Source organism: Salvelinus alpinus, chromosome 2, assembly GCF_045679555.1.
Source record: "Salvelinus alpinus chromosome 2, SLU_Salpinus.1, whole genome shotgun sequence".
Taxonomy (NCBI): Eukaryota; Metazoa; Chordata; class Actinopteri; order Salmoniformes; family Salmonidae; genus Salvelinus; species Salvelinus alpinus.
In genome coordinates this window covers 11,378,318-11,395,401 of record NC_092087.1, presented here as the reverse complement: position 1 = coordinate 11,395,401, position 17,084 = coordinate 11,378,318, and the positions used below count along the sequence as shown (strand labels likewise).

At 45.2% G+C, this 17,084-nt stretch overlaps 2 protein-coding genes across 3 annotated transcripts in view; one reads left to right on the top strand and one right to left on the bottom strand.

Moving 5' to 3' along the window:
- LOC139553842 (protein phosphatase 1 regulatory inhibitor subunit 16B-like) overlaps positions 1-17,084 on the top strand; it is a 176,170-nt gene that overhangs the window by 122,663 nt on the left and 36,423 nt on the right. For both annotated transcript variants that reach the window (XM_071366579.1, XM_071366587.1), the window contains exons 5-6: positions 1,532-1,635; positions 15,662-15,786. In XM_071366579.1, coding sequence (XP_071222680.1) covers positions 1,532-1,635; positions 15,662-15,786 — 229 coding nt within the window. The remainder of the gene's footprint in view (positions 1-1,531; positions 1,636-15,661; positions 15,787-17,084) is intronic.
- Positions 3,110-11,417, bottom strand: LOC139551751 (putative per-hexamer repeat protein 5). Its single transcript, XM_071363064.1, has 3 exons — positions 11,414-11,417; positions 3,846-5,644; positions 3,110-3,240 (listed from the first exon to the last, which is right to left on the bottom strand). The coding sequence occupies exons 1-2, from the start codon at positions 11,415-11,417 to the stop codon at positions 4,332-4,334; spliced, it is 1,317 nt and encodes a 438-aa protein (XP_071219165.1). The 3' UTR covers positions 3,110-3,240; positions 3,846-4,331.

Below are 17,084 nucleotides of genomic sequence, written 5' to 3'. Positions count from 1 at the left end.
ATTTTTGTTTCATTAGACCAGAGGACATTTCTCGAAAAAGTACGATCTTTGTCCCCATGTGCAATTGCAAACCGTAGTCTGGCTTTTTTATGGCGGTTTTGAAGCAGTGGCTTCTTCCTTGCTGAGCGGCCTTTCAGGTTATGTCGATATAGGACTCGTTTTACTGTGGATATAGATACTTTTGTACCTGTTTCCTCCAGCATCTTCACAAGGTCCTTTGCTGTTGTTCTGGGATTGATTTGCACTTTTCGGACCAAAGTACGTTCATCTCTAGGAGACAGAACGCGTCTCCTTCCTGAGCGGTCGGACGGCTGCGTGGTCCCATGGTGTTTATACTTGCAAACTATTGTTTGTATACATGAACGTGGTACCTTCAGGCGTTTGGAAATTGCTCACAAGGATGAACCAGACTTGTGGAGGTCTACAATTTTTTTTTCTTAGGTCTTGGCTGATTTCTTTTGATTTTCCCATGATGTCAAGCAAAGAGGCACTGAGTTTGTAAGTAGGCCTTGAAATACATCCACAGGTACACCTCCGATTGACTCAAATTATGTCAATTAGCCCATCAGAAGCTTCTAAAGCCATGACATCATTTTCTGGAATTTTCTAAGCTGTTTAAAGGTACAGTCAACTTAGTGTATGTAAACTTCTGACCCACTGGAATTGTGATACAGTGAATTATAAGTGAAATAATATGTCTGTAAACAATTGTTGAAAAAATTACCTGTGTCATGCACAAAGTAGATGTCCTAACCGACTTGCCAAAACTATAATTTGTTAACAAGACATTTGTGGAGTGGTTGAAAAACGAGTTTTAATGACCTATGTGTATATAAACTTCCGACTTCAACTGTATATAACCAGTTTTTAAAAAAACAGATAAAAGAACACCTTTCTGCACAGAAGGGACTGTATTGTAATGTGCTCTGTACTACAGTATTTATTAGACCTAGATGTTGTGTGTATGTACTGACATGTAGGCGATGTGTTTTAAATGTATTTCAGTCCTGGACTAGTAATGTCCTGTACTATGTATTATGTCATGTTTCATGTGGACCCCAGGAAGAGTATCTGATGCTTTTGCAGCGGATAATGGGGATCCTCATAAATAACATAACTATTACTATTATTACGTTAGCCATTTTAAATGTGTACTTCAATGGGGTAAGTACTTCCCAAGGAATCCCGGATAGCACAAACCCCCAAATAATAAATAATCATTTCTATACATGACCACAATCTGTTTTAATTGCTTAATTAACAATATTTGCTTAATTATCAATATACTTCGTATCCCTTAGTTACTCAAGTATTTCCTTTATTTTGTCAGTTACCTGTATATTATCTGGTCAAAGTCCTCATCAGCTGTATATGCATGTTTCTGCTCATTCTGTATATCTTTATAAAATGTATGACGCTTAAGCATGAGTAAGTGATTCCATTAGAAATGGAACCCACGACCTTAGGGTTGGTAGCGCCATGCTTTTACCAACTGAGCCACACTTTTATATGTATCCCTTACGTTACCCAGTGGAGCGGATCTGTTAGCGGTGAACTCTGACGGCAACATGCCCTATGACCTGTGTGAAGATGACCCTACCCTGGACATCATCGAGACCGCCATGGCCAACAGAGGTGAGCAACACATTGGTTTATTCTTTAGGGAGTCCAACTGAAGTAGGAATCTCTTTGTCAAGGGACGCCTGACACCTGAAGCCGTCGTGGTTGACTGAATCGTCACTACCTTTTGACACTTCATCTAAATTAACTATTTTGATATGAAGAAGTGGTTCCGCTTCACGTTTGTACGTATCTACATCTAAGCCTTCATATTTTAAGTCAACTCCTCTAATCCAGTTGTTTGAATATATTAGTTAGAATTTGGTCCACAAATGTACCCACATTTCTATTGTATGTAAATAGTGTTTGATTAGTGAATGCCATAATGTAGTTATTTTGTTAGATACTTCTCCCTATTAGCTGAAATCTTATTTTTTCCACAGCCATTTTAGCTAGCTGTTCGGACCGAACATAGCATTGAATCATGGGAATTTGTTGAGCTATACAGACGTTGCTTCCACAGAGTTTCTGAACCCAGAGTCTTACGGGAACGCTTGTAAGACAGACCAAGCAGACCAGGCCGGGGTTTGGGGTTTGACAAGTCAATGAGAGAAGTGAACAATTCTTCCTTAGTTGTTCATTTTATCGAAATCTAAAGGTACAACGTAGATTCGAGCGAATGTCTTAAGTAGTCGAACATGTTATTACTCCAACAAACTCACACGTTTTCCACTTTATATCGGGGGACTGCCTTTGATGGGCTGCACATGCTCAGTTCGGTGCGAGACGACCGTTAGACCCGATGAAGCGTTTCTGAGCGTGAGCTTAGCTAGCCAACGTTGTCATAACATCGCCTACAAGTGTGATCGGGGATTTCTATTGGAGAAGCAGTTTCTGCTCTCTTCATACTGTACTGTCTTTGTTGCCTCTGTTCTACCTCACGGACACTAGAGAAGCTTTAATCAAGTTAAATTCTTCTCAAAGGGTCGTTACAGCTGTAATTCTGACAAAGACATGTTCCCATCATCACAAGTGTATATATACTCCACTCTAGACACTCCTCCTTCTCTACAATCCTTACATCTTCTGGTTGTACAGGAAGAGGGTAATAGGATAATAAACCACTATTTCTCCCTTCAGGGGATCTGACCTGACCTCCTGACCTCAACCCCTCCTTCACCTAATCCACAGATGTCCTCTCGTATCACCTATCGCATTCCCGTGACTCTCTCCCGTCCACCCAGAACATTCCACAGCCCACTCTGTCTCTCTACAGATCTCACTCCTTTATATACTATGTGTCTGATCTATCATGTCTTTAATATCTCAATGTTCAAAGTTTACCCAGAATACAACAGTCCCTCCTCTGGAACAATAGCGTCCTAATGTTCAATTTATATACACTTGGAAATTACTTCTAAATGGACAAACAATGATAATAAAACATGATAAAAAAAGAAGAAAAAAAAGAAATGATTATAAATGAACAAGCAATGATAACAGACATTCCCTGTGAGGTTTACAAACTCAGAGACTTATGACCACTGTCCTATGATCACACCATACACAATTTTATTTCCATCTTTCATCACACAACAAAATGCCATTCCAGCTGTATCTGCTGTCTTGTTCCATGTCAGATGGAACGCTTTTTGTTTCTCCACTTTCTCCTTCTGGTTCCTGAGAGAGTGATAACATAAGATTTGGAAATTAACAAAAAGTCACACAAAACATAACAGTATTAACAATGTGAAAAGCTATGCATAATTATATATGCATGAAAACCACAGTCTGAGACCATGACAATTCCCACTCTCTCTTCCCCTGATTCTATGCCTCCAGGACACTTTCTGCTGGGTTCCACAAAAATCAAAGCCCTAAAAAGCTTCCTCATTCTTTCACCCAGTCTTCCCCTTTCGGCCCCAGGTTCCGAGAGGTGTTCCCAAGTCATGTCAATTTTCACTTTGTTCCCCTTCTCCTTGTTCCCCTTGTTCCCCTTCTCCTCCATTGCCACACCCCTACATCCCATTGCCACATGCCACACCCCTACATAACTCAGCACTGTATATGCTTTCACATCAATGCTTTCAGCATGTTGTTTAGAGAACAATTACCACAACATCTATCCTCTTTCATATGATGCATTAACCAGTAAAGCAGCTAACCCAACTCTACTATCATGTTTAAAGTAGCTTCCAGACCCAACCCATCTGCATGTCTTACAATGGAATCTAGTCTCTCTCTCTTTTGCTCCGCTTTCTCTGTCATGGTGTCTTCAAGCTCACCCATTATGCAGCTGGACCTCACTTCACTTGAGAACTATGCACCCACTGAGGAGAGACATGACGATCTTTACCGCTGCAGGTGCTGTAAGGAGTAGTGTGTGTGGACCAAACCAACGCTGTCCCAACACCCCCGCCTGGTGTATCTTGATGTACACTCAATCTCCAGATTTCAGCCCGTGCCCTTGATTATCTCTGCTTTCACCTGAGGATATACACACTGCAACACATGGGTCATTTCCTGACAAGCTAGACTCTCCTGTTATGGCAAGATCACTAATTTGTGACATTTGAATAACAGCCTCCCCTGTACTTCCATCGGTGTCCCAGTTACCAGCTACCAATCCATGTGACATGAGTCCTCATAAACTGATATCCCAACAATGCTACTAAAGTAACCCCTGCTACTTCAAACCTGGCCCGTGACTATAGTCTCACAATACCCCTCATTTGAGCAGTAGTCCAGGTCCATGCTATCAATATAGCATCCTACGCTACTAGTACTGCTCCTTCAGTTACTGTCCCTGCAGCTCCTTCTGTTACTGTCCCTGCAGCTCCTTCTGTTACTGTCCCTACGGCTCCTTCAGTTACTGTCCCTACGGCTCCTTCAGTTACTGTCCCTACAGCTCCTTCAGTTACTGTCCCTACAGCTCCTTCAGTTACTGTCCCTACAGCTCCTTCAGTTACTGTCCCTACAGATCCTTCAGTTACTGTCCCTACAGATCCTTCAGTTACTGTCCCTACAGCGCCTTCAGTTACTGTCCCTACGGCTCCTTCAGTTACTGTCTCTACGGCTCCTTCAGTTACTGTCCCTACGGCTCCTTCAGTTACTGTCCCTACGGCTCCTTCAGTTACTGTCCCTACAGCTCCTTCAGTTACTGTCCCTACAGCTCCTTCAGTTACTGTCCCTACAGATCCTTCAGTTACTGTCCCTACGGCTCCTTCAGTTACTGTCCCTACGGCTCCTTCAGTTACTGTCCCTACGGCTCCTTCAGTTACTGTCCCTACAGCTCCTTCAGTTACTGTCCCTACGGCTCCTTCAGTTACTATCCCTACAGCTCCTTCAGTTACTGTCCCTACAGCTCCTTCAGTTACTGTCCCTACAGCTCCTTCAGTTACTATCCCTACAGCTCCTTCAGTTACTGTCCCTACAGCTCCTTCAGTTACTGTCCCTACGGCTCCTTCAGTTACTGTCCCTACGGCTCCTTCTGTTACTGTCCCTACGGCTCCTTCAGTTACTGTCCCTACAGATCCTGCAGTTACTGTCCCTACAGCTCCTTCAGTTACTGTCCCTACGGCTCCTTCAGTTACTGTCCCTACGGCTCCTTCAGTTACTGTCCCTACGGCTCCTTCTGTTACTGTCCCTACTGCTCCTTCAGTTACTGTCCCTACGGCTCCTTCAGTTACTGTCCCTACAGATCCTTCAGTTACTGTCCCTACAGCTCCTTCAGTTACTGTCCCTACAGCTCTTTCAGTTACTATCCCTACAGCTCCTTCAGTTACTGTCCCTACAGCTCCTTCAGTTACTGTCCCTACAGCTCCTTCAGTTACTGTCCCTACGGCTCCTTCTGTTACTGTCCCTACGGCTCCTTCAGTTACTGTCCCTACAGATCCTGTAGTTACTGTCCCTACAGCTCCTTCAGTTACTGTCCCTACGGCTCCTTCAGTTACTGTCCCTACGGCTCCTTCAGTTACTGTCCCTACGGCTCCTTCTGTTACTGTCCCTACTGCTCCTTCAGTTACTGTCCCTACGGCTCCTTCAGTTACTGTCCCTACAGATCCTTCAGTTACTGTCCCTACAGCTCCTTCAGTTACTGTCCCTACGGCTCCTTCAGTTACTGTCCCTACGGCTCCTTCTGTTACTGTCCCTACGGCTCCTTCAGTTACTATCCCTACAGCTCCTTCAGTTACTGTCCCTACAGCTCCTTCAGTTACTATCCCTACAGCTCCTTCAGTTACTGTCCCTACAGCTCCTTCAGTTACTGTCCCTACGGCTCCTTCTGTTACTGTCCCTACGGCTCCTTCAGTTACTATCCCTACAGCTCCTTCAGTTACTGTCCCTACAGCTCCTTCAGTTACTGTCCCTACGGCTCCTTCAGTTACTGTCCCTATGGCTCCTTCAGTTACTGTCCCTACAGATCCTTCTGTTACTGTCCCTACAGATCCTTCTGTTACTGTCCCTACAGCTCCTTCTGTTACTGTCCCTACGGCTCCTTCAGTTACTGTCCCGACAGCTCCTTCAGTTACTGTCCCTACGGCTCCTTCAGTTACTGTCCCTACGGCTCCTTCAGTTACTGTCCCTACAGATCCTTCTGTTACTGTCCCTACAGATCCTTCTGTTACTGTCCCTACAGCTCCTTCTGTTACTGTCCCTACGGCGACTTCTGTTACTGTCCCTACAGCGACTTCTGTTACTGTCCCTACGTCTCCTTCAGTTACTGTCCCTACAGATCCTTCTGTTACTGTCCCTACGGCTCCTTCAGTTACTGTCCCTACGGCTCCTTCAGTTACTGTCCCTACAGATCCTTCTGTTACTGTCCCTACAGATCCTTCTGTTACTATCCCTACAGCTCCTTCAGTTACTGTCCCTACGGCTCCTTCAGTTACTGTCCCTACAGATCCTTCTGTTACTGTCCCTACGGCTCCTTCTGTTACTGTCCCTACGGCTCCTTCAGTTACTGTCCCTACGGCTCCTTCTGTTACTGTCCCTACGGCTCCTTCAGTTACTGTCCCTACGGCTCCTTCAGTTACTGTCCCTACGGCTCCTTCAGTTACTGTCCCTACAGATCCTTCTGTTACTGTCCCTACAGCTCCTTCAGTTACTGTCCCTACAGATCCTTCAGTTACTGTCCCTACTGCTCCTTCTGTTACTGTTCCTACAGCTCCTTCAGTTACTGTCCCTACAGCTCCTTCAGTTACTGTCCCTACGGCTCCTTCAGTTACTGTCCCTACGGCTCCTTCAGTTAATGTCCCTACGGCTCCTTCTGTTACTGTCCCTACGGCTCCTTCTGTTACTGTCCCTACGGCTCCTTCTGTTACTGTCCCTACGGCGACTTCTGTTACTGTCCCTACAGCGACTTCTGTTACTGTCCCTACGTCTCCTTCAGTTACTGTCCCTACAGATCCTTCTGTTACTGTCCCTACGGCTCCTTCAGTTACTGTCCCTACGGCTCCTTCAGTTACTGTCCCTACGGCTCCTTCAGTTACTGTCCCTACAGATCCTTCTGTTACTATCCCTACGGCTCCTTCAGTTACTGTCCCTACGGCTCCTTCTGTTACTGTCCCTACGGCTCCTTCAGTTACTGTCCCTACGGCTCCTTCAGTTACTGTCCCTACAGATCCTTCTGTTACTGTCCCTACAGATCCTTCTGTTACTATCCCTACAGCTCCTTCAGTTACTGTCCCTACGGCTCCTTCAGTTACTGTCCCTACAGATCCTTCTGTTACTGTCCCTACGGCTCCTTCTGTTACTGTCCCTACGGCTCCTTCAGTTACTGTCCCTACGGCTCCTTCTGTTACTGTCCCTACGGCTCCTTCAGTTACTGTCCCTACGGCTCCTTCAGTTACTGTCCCTACGGCTCCTTCAGTTACTGTCCCTACAGATCCTTCTGTTACTGTCCCTACAGCTCCTTCAGTTACTGTCCCTACAGCTCCTTCAGTTACTATCCCTACAGCTCCTTCAGTTACTGTCCCTACAGCTCCTTCAGTTACTGTCCCTACGGCTCCTTCTGTTACTGTCCCTACGGCTCCTTCAGTTACTATCCCTACAGCTCCTTCAGTTACTGTCCCTACAGCTCCTTCAGTTACTGTCCCTACGGCTCCTTCAGTTACTGTCCCTATGGCTCCTTCAGTTACTGTCCCTACAGATCCTTCTGTTACTGTCCCTACAGATCCTTCTGTTACTGTCCCTACAGCTCCTTCTGTTACTGTCCCTACGGCTCCTTCAGTTACTGTCCCGACAGCTCCTTCAGTTACTGTCCCTACGGCTCCTTCAGTTACTGTCCCTACGGCTCCTTCAGTTACTGTCCCTACAGATCCTTCTGTTACTGTCCCTACAGATCCTTCTGTTACTGTCCCTACAGCTCCTTCTGTTACTGTCCCTACGGCGATCTTCTGTTACTGTCCCTACAGCGACTTCTGTTACTGTCCCTACGTCTCCTTCAGTTACTGTCCCTACAGATCCTTCTGTTACTGTCCCTACGGCTCCTTCAGTTACTGTCCCTACGGCTCCTTCAGTTACTGTCCCTACAGATCCTTCTGTTACTGTCCCTACAGATCCTTCTGTTACTATCCCTACAGCTCCTTCAGTTACTGTCCCTACGGCTCCTTCAGTTACTGTCCCTACAGATCCTTCTGTTACTGTCCCTACGGCTCCTTCTGTTACTGTCCCTACGGCTCCTTCAGTTACTGTCCCTACGGCTCCTTCTGTTACTGTCCCTACGGCTCCTTCAGTTACTGTCCCTACGGCTCCTTCAGTTACTGTCCCTACGGCTCCTTCAGTTACTGTCCCTACAGATCCTTCTGTTACTGTCCCTACAGCTCCTTCAGTTACTGTCCCTACAGATCCTTCAGTTACTGTCCCTACTGCTCCTTCTGTTACTGTTCCTACAGCTCCTTCAGTTACTGTCCCTACAGCTCCTTCAGTTACTGTCCCTACGGCTCCTTCAGTTACTGTCCCTACGGCTCCTTCAGTTAATGTCCCTACGGCTCCTTCTGTTACTGTCCCTACGGCTCCTTCTGTTACTGTCCCTACGGCTCCTTCTGTTACTGTCCCTACGGCGACTTCTGTTACTGTCCCTACAGCGACTTCTGTTACTGTCCCTACGTCTCCTTCAGTTACTGTCCCTACAGATCCTTCTGTTACTGTCCCTACGGCTCCTTCAGTTACTGTCCCTACGGCTCCTTCAGTTACTGTCCCTACGGCTCCTTCAGTTACTGTCCCTACAGATCCTTCTGTTACTATCCCTACGGCTCCTTCAGTTACTGTCCCTACGGCTCCTTCTGTTACTGTCCCTACGGCTCCTTCAGTTACTGTCCCTACGGCTCCTTCAGTTACTGTCCCTACAGATCCTTCTGTTACTGTCCCTACAGATCCTTCTGTTACTATCCCTACAGCTCCTTCAGTTACTGTCCCTACGGCTCCTTCAGTTACTGTCCCTACAGATCCTTCTGTTACTGTCCCTACGGCTCCTTCTGTTACTGTCCCTACGGCTCCTTCAGTTACTGTCCCTACGGCTCCTTCTGTTACTGTCCCTACGGCTCCTTCAGTTACTGTCCCTACGGCTCCTTCAGTTACTGTCCCTACGGCTCCTTCAGTTACTGTCCCTACAGATCCTTCTGTTACTGTCCCTACAGCTCCTTCAGTTACTGTCCCTACAGATCCTTCAGTTACTGTCCCTACTGCTCCTTCTGTTACTGTTCCTACAGCTCCTTCAGTTACTGTCCCTACAGCTCCTTCAGTTACTGTCCCTACAGCGACTTCTGTTACTGTCCCTACGTCTCCTTCAGTTACTGTCCCTACAGATCCTTCTGTTACTGTCCCTACGGCTCCTTCAGTTACTGTCCCTACGGCTCCTTCAGTTACTGTCCCTACGGCTCCTTCAGTTACTGTCCCTACAGATCCTTCTGTTATTATCCCTACGGCTCCTTCAGTTACTGTCCCTACGGCTCCTTCTGTTACTGTCCCTACGGCTCCTTCAGTTACTGTCCCTACGGCTCCTTCAGTTACTGTCCCTACAGATCCTTCTGTTACTGTCCCTACAGATCCTTCTGTTACTATCCCTACAGCTCCTTCAGTTACTGTCCCTACGGCTCCTTCAGTTACTGTCCCTACAGATCCTTCTGTTACTGTCCCTACGGCTCCTTCTGTTACTGTCCCTACGGCTCCTTCAGTTACTGTCCCTACGGCTCCTTCTGTTACTGTCCCTACGGCTCCTTCAGTTACTGTCCCTACGGCTCCTTCAGTTACTGTCCCTACGGCTCCTTCAGTTACTGTCCCTACGGCTCCTTCAGTTACTGTCCCTACAGATCCTTCTGTTACTGTCCCTACAGCTCCTTCAGTTACTGTCCCTACAGATCCTTCAGTTACTGTCCCTACTGCTCCTTCTGTTACTGTTCCTACAGCTCCTTCAGTTACTGTCCCTACAGCTCCTTCAGTTACTGTCCCTACGGCTTCTTCAGTTACTGTCCCTACGGCTCCTTCAGTTAATGTCCCTACGGCTCCTTCTGTTACTGTCCCTACGGCTCCTTCTGTTACTGTCCCTACGGCTCCTTCTGTTACTGTCCCTACAGCGACTTCTGTTACTGTCCCTACAGCGACTTCTGTTACTGTCCCTACGGCGACTTCAGTTACTGTCCCTACTGCTCCTTCTGTTACTGTTCCTACAGCTCCTTCAGTTACTGTCCCTACAGCTCCTTCAGTTACTGTCCCTACGGCTCCTTCAGTTACTGTCCCTACGGCTCCTTCAGTTACTGTCCCTACGGCTCCTTCTGTTACTGTCCCTACGGCTCCTTCAGTTACTGTCCCTACGGCTCCTTCAGTTACTGTCCCTACGGCTCCTTCAGTTACTGTCCCTACAGATCCTTCTGTTACTGTCCCTACGGCTCCTTCAGTTACTGTCCCTACGGCTCCTTCTGTTACTGTCCCTACGGCTCCTTCAGTTACTGTCCCTACGGCTCCTTCAGTTACTGTCCCTACGGCTCCTTCAGTTACTGTCCCTACAGATCCTTCTGTTACTGTCCCTACAGCTCCTTCAGTTACTGTCCCTACAGATCCTTCAGTTACTGTCCCTACTGCTCCTTCTGTTACTGTTCCTACAGCTCCTTCAGTTACTGTCCCTACAGCTCCTTCAGTTACTGTCCCTACGGCTCCTTCAGTTACTGTCCCTACGGCTCCTTCAGTTAATGTCCCTACGGCTCCTTCTGTTACTGTCCCTACGGCTCCTTCTGTTACTGTCCCTACAGCGACTTCTGTTACTGTCCCTACAGCGACTTCTGTTACTGTCCCTACAGCGACTTCTGTTACTGTCCCTACGGCGACTTCAGTTACTGTCCCTACGGCGACTTCAGTTACTGTCCCTACAGCGACTGCCGTAAGAATAACTCTTGCATGTAATCTGTCAAATGTTCACCTGCTGTTAGACATTGGGAAAAAGATGAAAGATTTGGGAAAAATATCCAACCGAGTCACAGGTGTCCTGAAAGTTTACCATAGTGTCTGAAATGCCACCACTATCTCTTCTACTCTCACCATGATCTGGGTATGTATAATGTTCAATTAAATCCCCATATTGTGTACAGTTAGCTGTCCTCCCTCTCCTATGAGTTATCTCCTGTAACAATATACAGTCTCTGGGAATGATACTCCTCTATCATTACATCTAAACCATAACACACTAGTCACTACTCCTAATGCATTCCTACAGTTATAAACATACTCAAACATTCTCAAATCAATTAGTCAACATATCAGTCCCTCTGGAACAATGATCACTCTTATTGTTCCACGAAACCTAAAAAATATATTGACTTGAAAAGTAAAGAGAAAAAAAAGTACATGTTTAATAACTTACCCATTGATGATAATAACCACCCATTGATGCCATTTAACATTACAATTCTGAGTACAAAAACGTTCATGGTCGTCCCAAGCTATCATCCAGTGATTCCCTAACAAACCACCTCCCTTTAGGATGACACTTAGAGATAAGGTTTCTGGAGACTCTCTCTGCCAAATACTGTACATTTTAACAGCGCCCCCACCCCTCACCGTTCTGTAGCAACTCTCTCTCGCTGTATCCAAATCATAACTAAAACATTTTAGAAATGATCCAACCCAATTTTAGAATGACAGTCCTTAGTGCTTAATATGAGTCTAGGACTCTAATTCCAGCTTCTCAATTTAGCACACATCATCCCTGTTAGAACGTACATTTATAAACTATATTTTATTGCCGGTAATAACTCTTCTCATTTACAGCCCCTCTTTGTCACTGTTGTCCTGTCACAAGTGGCCTGGTAATGAAAGATCAGTATCCTCAATGCTTCCTTAGTCTAAATAGTTCTCAGTGTGTAGACCCCCCTCCCACCACCCCCCTGTCCTTCACCTGGCACTTATCATTCTAGTGTTTCTTCTTCAGATATCGTTTACAGTTCATCTTCCCAACGGCACATGTAACTTTTGCCTGTCACATTTCATGGCCCTTGATAATGTCCCGATTTTTAATATCCAAGTAGATGCCTCCGTTTCTCCCACGTACACGAGTCTCTCACCTGAGCCGTTCTCTCACTCCACTCGCGCTCTCAGCACTACCGCCCTGGTTTTATGGCTCAGACTCAGATAGAAGTGATAGAAATCACTGTCGCATTACACAGCCTTCATGGTTCTTTCTTCAGCTGGTTAGGGAGGGTTTTGAGGTTCACACACACTGTTTGTGGTCCATGATAACCTAAAAAAAACACAGATCATAACAACAGTTTAGTTCATTTCATTTCTGTTTCAGTAAATCCAGACAAGCATTGACTATATGACAAATTATTACATTAACCTTGTCTTAATAACATTATCTCTACGACAAATGTCAAAAAACATAACATACTGTTACTGCTAAAACCATTTTTTAAATTAGTCCATACTCCCTTATTCTACTGGCGACTCTCGGAAGAGTTACCAGATCATGAAGTTAGCACCCTAACCCCTCGCAGAATTCCCCACTCCAGGATCCCAATCTGGTGAAATTTGTATCGAAACAAAAACACAAAATGTAATCAGCAATATGTATATCACAGTCCATTTGAAGTAACTGTCATCCCTTATTAACATATATTTTCCTTTTCTATATGCAGCCTGAACACAGTACCTCTGTATATTTACCCAACGACCAGGACCTCAGGGAACTGGTAATTTACCCCGTCGAACACGTGATTCAAAAACAACATGTTAAATAAAAAATAAACTAATTTGAATGGGGAAATAAGGTTTGAGTAGATTGCTGAATCTTTTAACCATACCACGTGGTTAAACTCTTAGACTATCGATACCGACAGAATAAGAACAAGTCTTTGATATTAATTACTAGTCTGCAGCTAGGAATTCGGTATCATTGAACGCGAAGACCGACAACCGGCCGAAACATCTATTCTATAACGACATGAATGAATGTCACTCTGAACTATCCATTCTAACCACGACAGAGAGAGCGAGAGGACGGAAACTCTCCAACAGAAATAAACTTTTCAGCAGAGATCAAGACGACACACTGAGCGTAAATATATATATTGATTGCAATTATTCACGAATGAGTGAGCGTTCATGTGCAAAGGATTAGCATTTCAATTGTTATAATTATCAACTTTGTAGTGTCTCTTATCTTTCGCGCCCTTATCAGTCCCTCTGTCTAACAAGCCGCCATGCCAGTTTAGCCCACTAGGGCACATTCTCCTATCATTTCTTTGTAACCATATCTACTTTGTTTGTTTGTGTTATGCATTTCTGTCAGTACTTAGTTAGTAAATAAATGATTTTAAGACAATTGATGTATGGATGACTCATAGTGAAGAATGGGTTCGTGCAGATAACCAACAATTTACGACGTTTGGAATGAGACTAACGTGAGGTAAAGAATAATTCATTAATCAGAAGACTAAGTGATCAGATATTAAAATATCTGAAAGTTATATTAGGAAAATTATAATCTGTGTAATCTGAATATTTTCCTTGGTGCCCCGACTTCCTAGTTAATTACATTTACATGATTAAGTAGTTTAATCACGTAATAATAATTACAGAGAATTTTTGATAAAGATTCATCTTCAGTTTAATGATGCCAAAGACACGACACTTGTCTTCCTATTTCCACATAATCTGCCATGGTTCACCACCCTAACAGGGCACAAAACTAACCTCCCTTTCACACACACACCCTGCACTCTCACAGCCACTGCGACTGGGCTTCTACCCTCTCCTTACAGGTTTAGCAGGGAACCAACCCCACCCAGAATTTACCCCCTAGGATTTACCCTACAGGTACTAGCCTGCTCGAGTTTACCTTCCGGGACTCACCCTTTACTTTATAGTACTAGCAGGAACCAACCTACTAGGGATTTACCATTTACTTTATAGTACTAGCAGGAACCACTCCACTAGAGATTTACCATTTACTTTATAGTACTAGCAGGAACCAACCCACTAGGGATTTACCATTTACTGTACAGTACTAGCAGGAACCAACCCACTAGGGATTTACCATTTACTTTATAGTACTAGCAGGAACCAACCCACTAGGGATTTACCATTTACTGTACAGTACTAGCAGGAACCACTCCACTAGGGATTTACCATTTACTTTACAGTACTAGCAGGAACCAACCTACTAGAGATTTACCATTTACTTTATAGTACTAGCAGGAACCAACCTACTAGGGATTTACCATTTACTGTACAGTACTAGCAGGAACCAACCTACTAGGCATTTACCCCCTAGGACTTACCCTGCAGGTACCAGCCTGTACGAGTTTACCTTCCGGGACTTACCATCTACCATAAAGTTATGACCGGTCGTTACACAATGGGCCTTCCCGAATTAACCTCAGGCTCTCCAGGTCCGTATCCCATAATTTGTTCAGCCTACGATTCTCATCTCCTCAAGATGTCAAAATGAGTGGAAACAGGTATAGGAACTAGCCTACCTTGGTTGTTGCCAGCTCTGCTCTACTGATCTGGACTCTTTGGTTTGACTCCATATCGTGGTGAACCCTGCCGACGCAGCCATCTTTTAGGTTCTAATGTTAACTCACGTAAATAACTCACGGATACTAGAGAAGCTTAACCAAGTTCTTCCCAAAGTGTCGTTACAGCTGTAATTCAGACAAAGACATGTTCCCATCATCACAAGTGTATATATACTCCACTTTAGACACTCCTCCTTCTCTACAGTCCTTACATCTTATGGTTTTACAGGAAGAGGGTAATAGGATAATAAACCACTATTTCTCCCTTCGGGGGATCTGACCTGACCTCCTGACCTCAACCCCTCCTTCACCTAATCCACAGATGTCCTCTCGTATCACCTATCGCATTCCCGTGACTCTCTCCCGTCCACCCAGAACATTCCACAGCCCACTCTGTCTTTCTACAGATCTCACTCCTTTATATACTATGTGTCTGATCTATCATGTCTTTAATATCTCAATGTTCAAAGTTTACCCTGAATAAAACACCTCCCTCAGAGGCACATGTTGCTAGGCAACCCCCCTGGACTTGCCCTGGTAGGCCCCGTCTAAAGCCAGTGTGAGAAACTTGCTCGCAAACGTTTGTGCTATGAAACTAAATAAATACTGCACTCTGAACCACAAAACGTCTTTGCTAGCGTCATGATAGTGTTGTTAGACAAAGAGAGTAAAGTGAACTTCAAAACGTGATGTAGTTTTATTGGAATTTGCAGCTGTTTCTAAGTAATGAATCTGCTAGCTTTTGAAATAACTTACTCATCCTTTAATTGTCTTGACTTTTCTATAAGCCAGAGGAGATAAAGAGTACACAATATTCATGCATATTTATATACTGTCCTGGTTACGCAGCCACCATAGTTGCTGGAACCATGCTGGAAAGGGTGAAATGAAAGAAAAACCGACAAAGGGCGTGGACAGTGCGGTTTATGTTGACAAGATAGTCTGAACAGGGTATCGGTCTGTCTCTGTGTGACTGGCTAACTGAGGGTATCGGTCTGTCTCTGTGTGGCTGGCTGACTGACTCACTGAGTGTCTGTCTCTGTTTGCCTGCCTAACTGACCGAAATCACTTCCTGTATGTTTGATTGACAGGCATCACTCAGGAGATGATCAATGAGACCCGGGCGTCTGTAGAGAGGAGGATGATGGGAGATATCCAGAAGCTGCTGACGGAGGGAGAGGACGTCAACCACCATGATTCACAGGGAGCTACTCTGGTGAGTTTATAATATAGTTAAGCAATAAGGCCAGAATTGGTGTGGTATATGGCCAATACAGTGCATTCGGAAAGTATTCAGACCCCTTCACTTTTTCCACATTTTGTTACGTTACAGCCTTATTATAAAATGGATTAAATAAATGTTTTCCCTCATCAATCTACACACAATCCCCCATAATGACATATGTTTTGAGAAATGTTTGCAAATGTATAAAAATAAAATAAAAAAATACCTTATTTACATAAGTATTCAGACCCTTTGCTATGAGACTCAAAATTGAGTCTCAGGTGCATCCTGTTTCCATTGATCATCCTTGAGATGTTTCTACATCTTGATTGGAGTCCACCTGTGGTAAATTCAATTGATTGGACATGATTTGGAAAGGCACACACCTGTCTATATAAGGTCCCACAGTTGACAGTGCATGTCAGAGCAAAAACCAAGCCATGAGGTCAAAGGAATTGTCCGTAGAGCTCTGAGACAGGATTGTGTCGAGACACAGATCTGGGGAAGGGAACCAAAACATTTCTGCAGCATTGAAGGCCCCGAAGAACACAGTGGCCTCCATCATTCTTAAATGGAAGAAGTGTGAAACCACCAAGACTCTTCCTAGAGCTGGTCACCCGGCCAACTGAGCAATCGGAGGAAAAGGGCCTGGGTCAGGGAGGTGACCAAGAACCCGATGGTCACTCTGACAGAGCTCTAGAGTTCCTTTGTGGAGATGGGAGAACCTTCCAGAAGGACAACCATTTCTGCAGCACTCCACCAATCAGGCCTTTATGGAAGAGTGGCCAGACGGAAGCCCCTCCTCAGTAAAAGGCACATGACAGCACGCTTGGAGTTTGCCAAAAGGCACTTAAAACAATATTCTCTGGTCTGATGAAACCAAGATTGAACTCTTTGGCCTGAATGCCAAGCGTCACGTCTGGAGGAAACCTGGCACCATCCCTACGGTGAAGCATGGTGGTGGCAGCATCATGCTGTGGGGATGTTTTTCAGCGGCAGAGACTTGGAGACTAGTCAGTGTCAAGGGAAAGATGAACGGAGCAAAGTACAGAGAGATCCTTGATGAAAACCTGCTCCAGAGCGCTCAGGACCTCAGACTGGGGCGAAGGTTCACCTTCCAACAGGACAACGGCCCTAAGCACACAGCCAAGACATCGCAGGAGTGTCTTGGGGACAAGTCTCTGAATGTCCTTGAGTGGCCCAGCCAGAGCCCAGACTTGAACCCGATCGAACATCTCTAGAGATACCTAAAAATAGCTGTGCAGCGACGCTCCACATCAAACCTGACA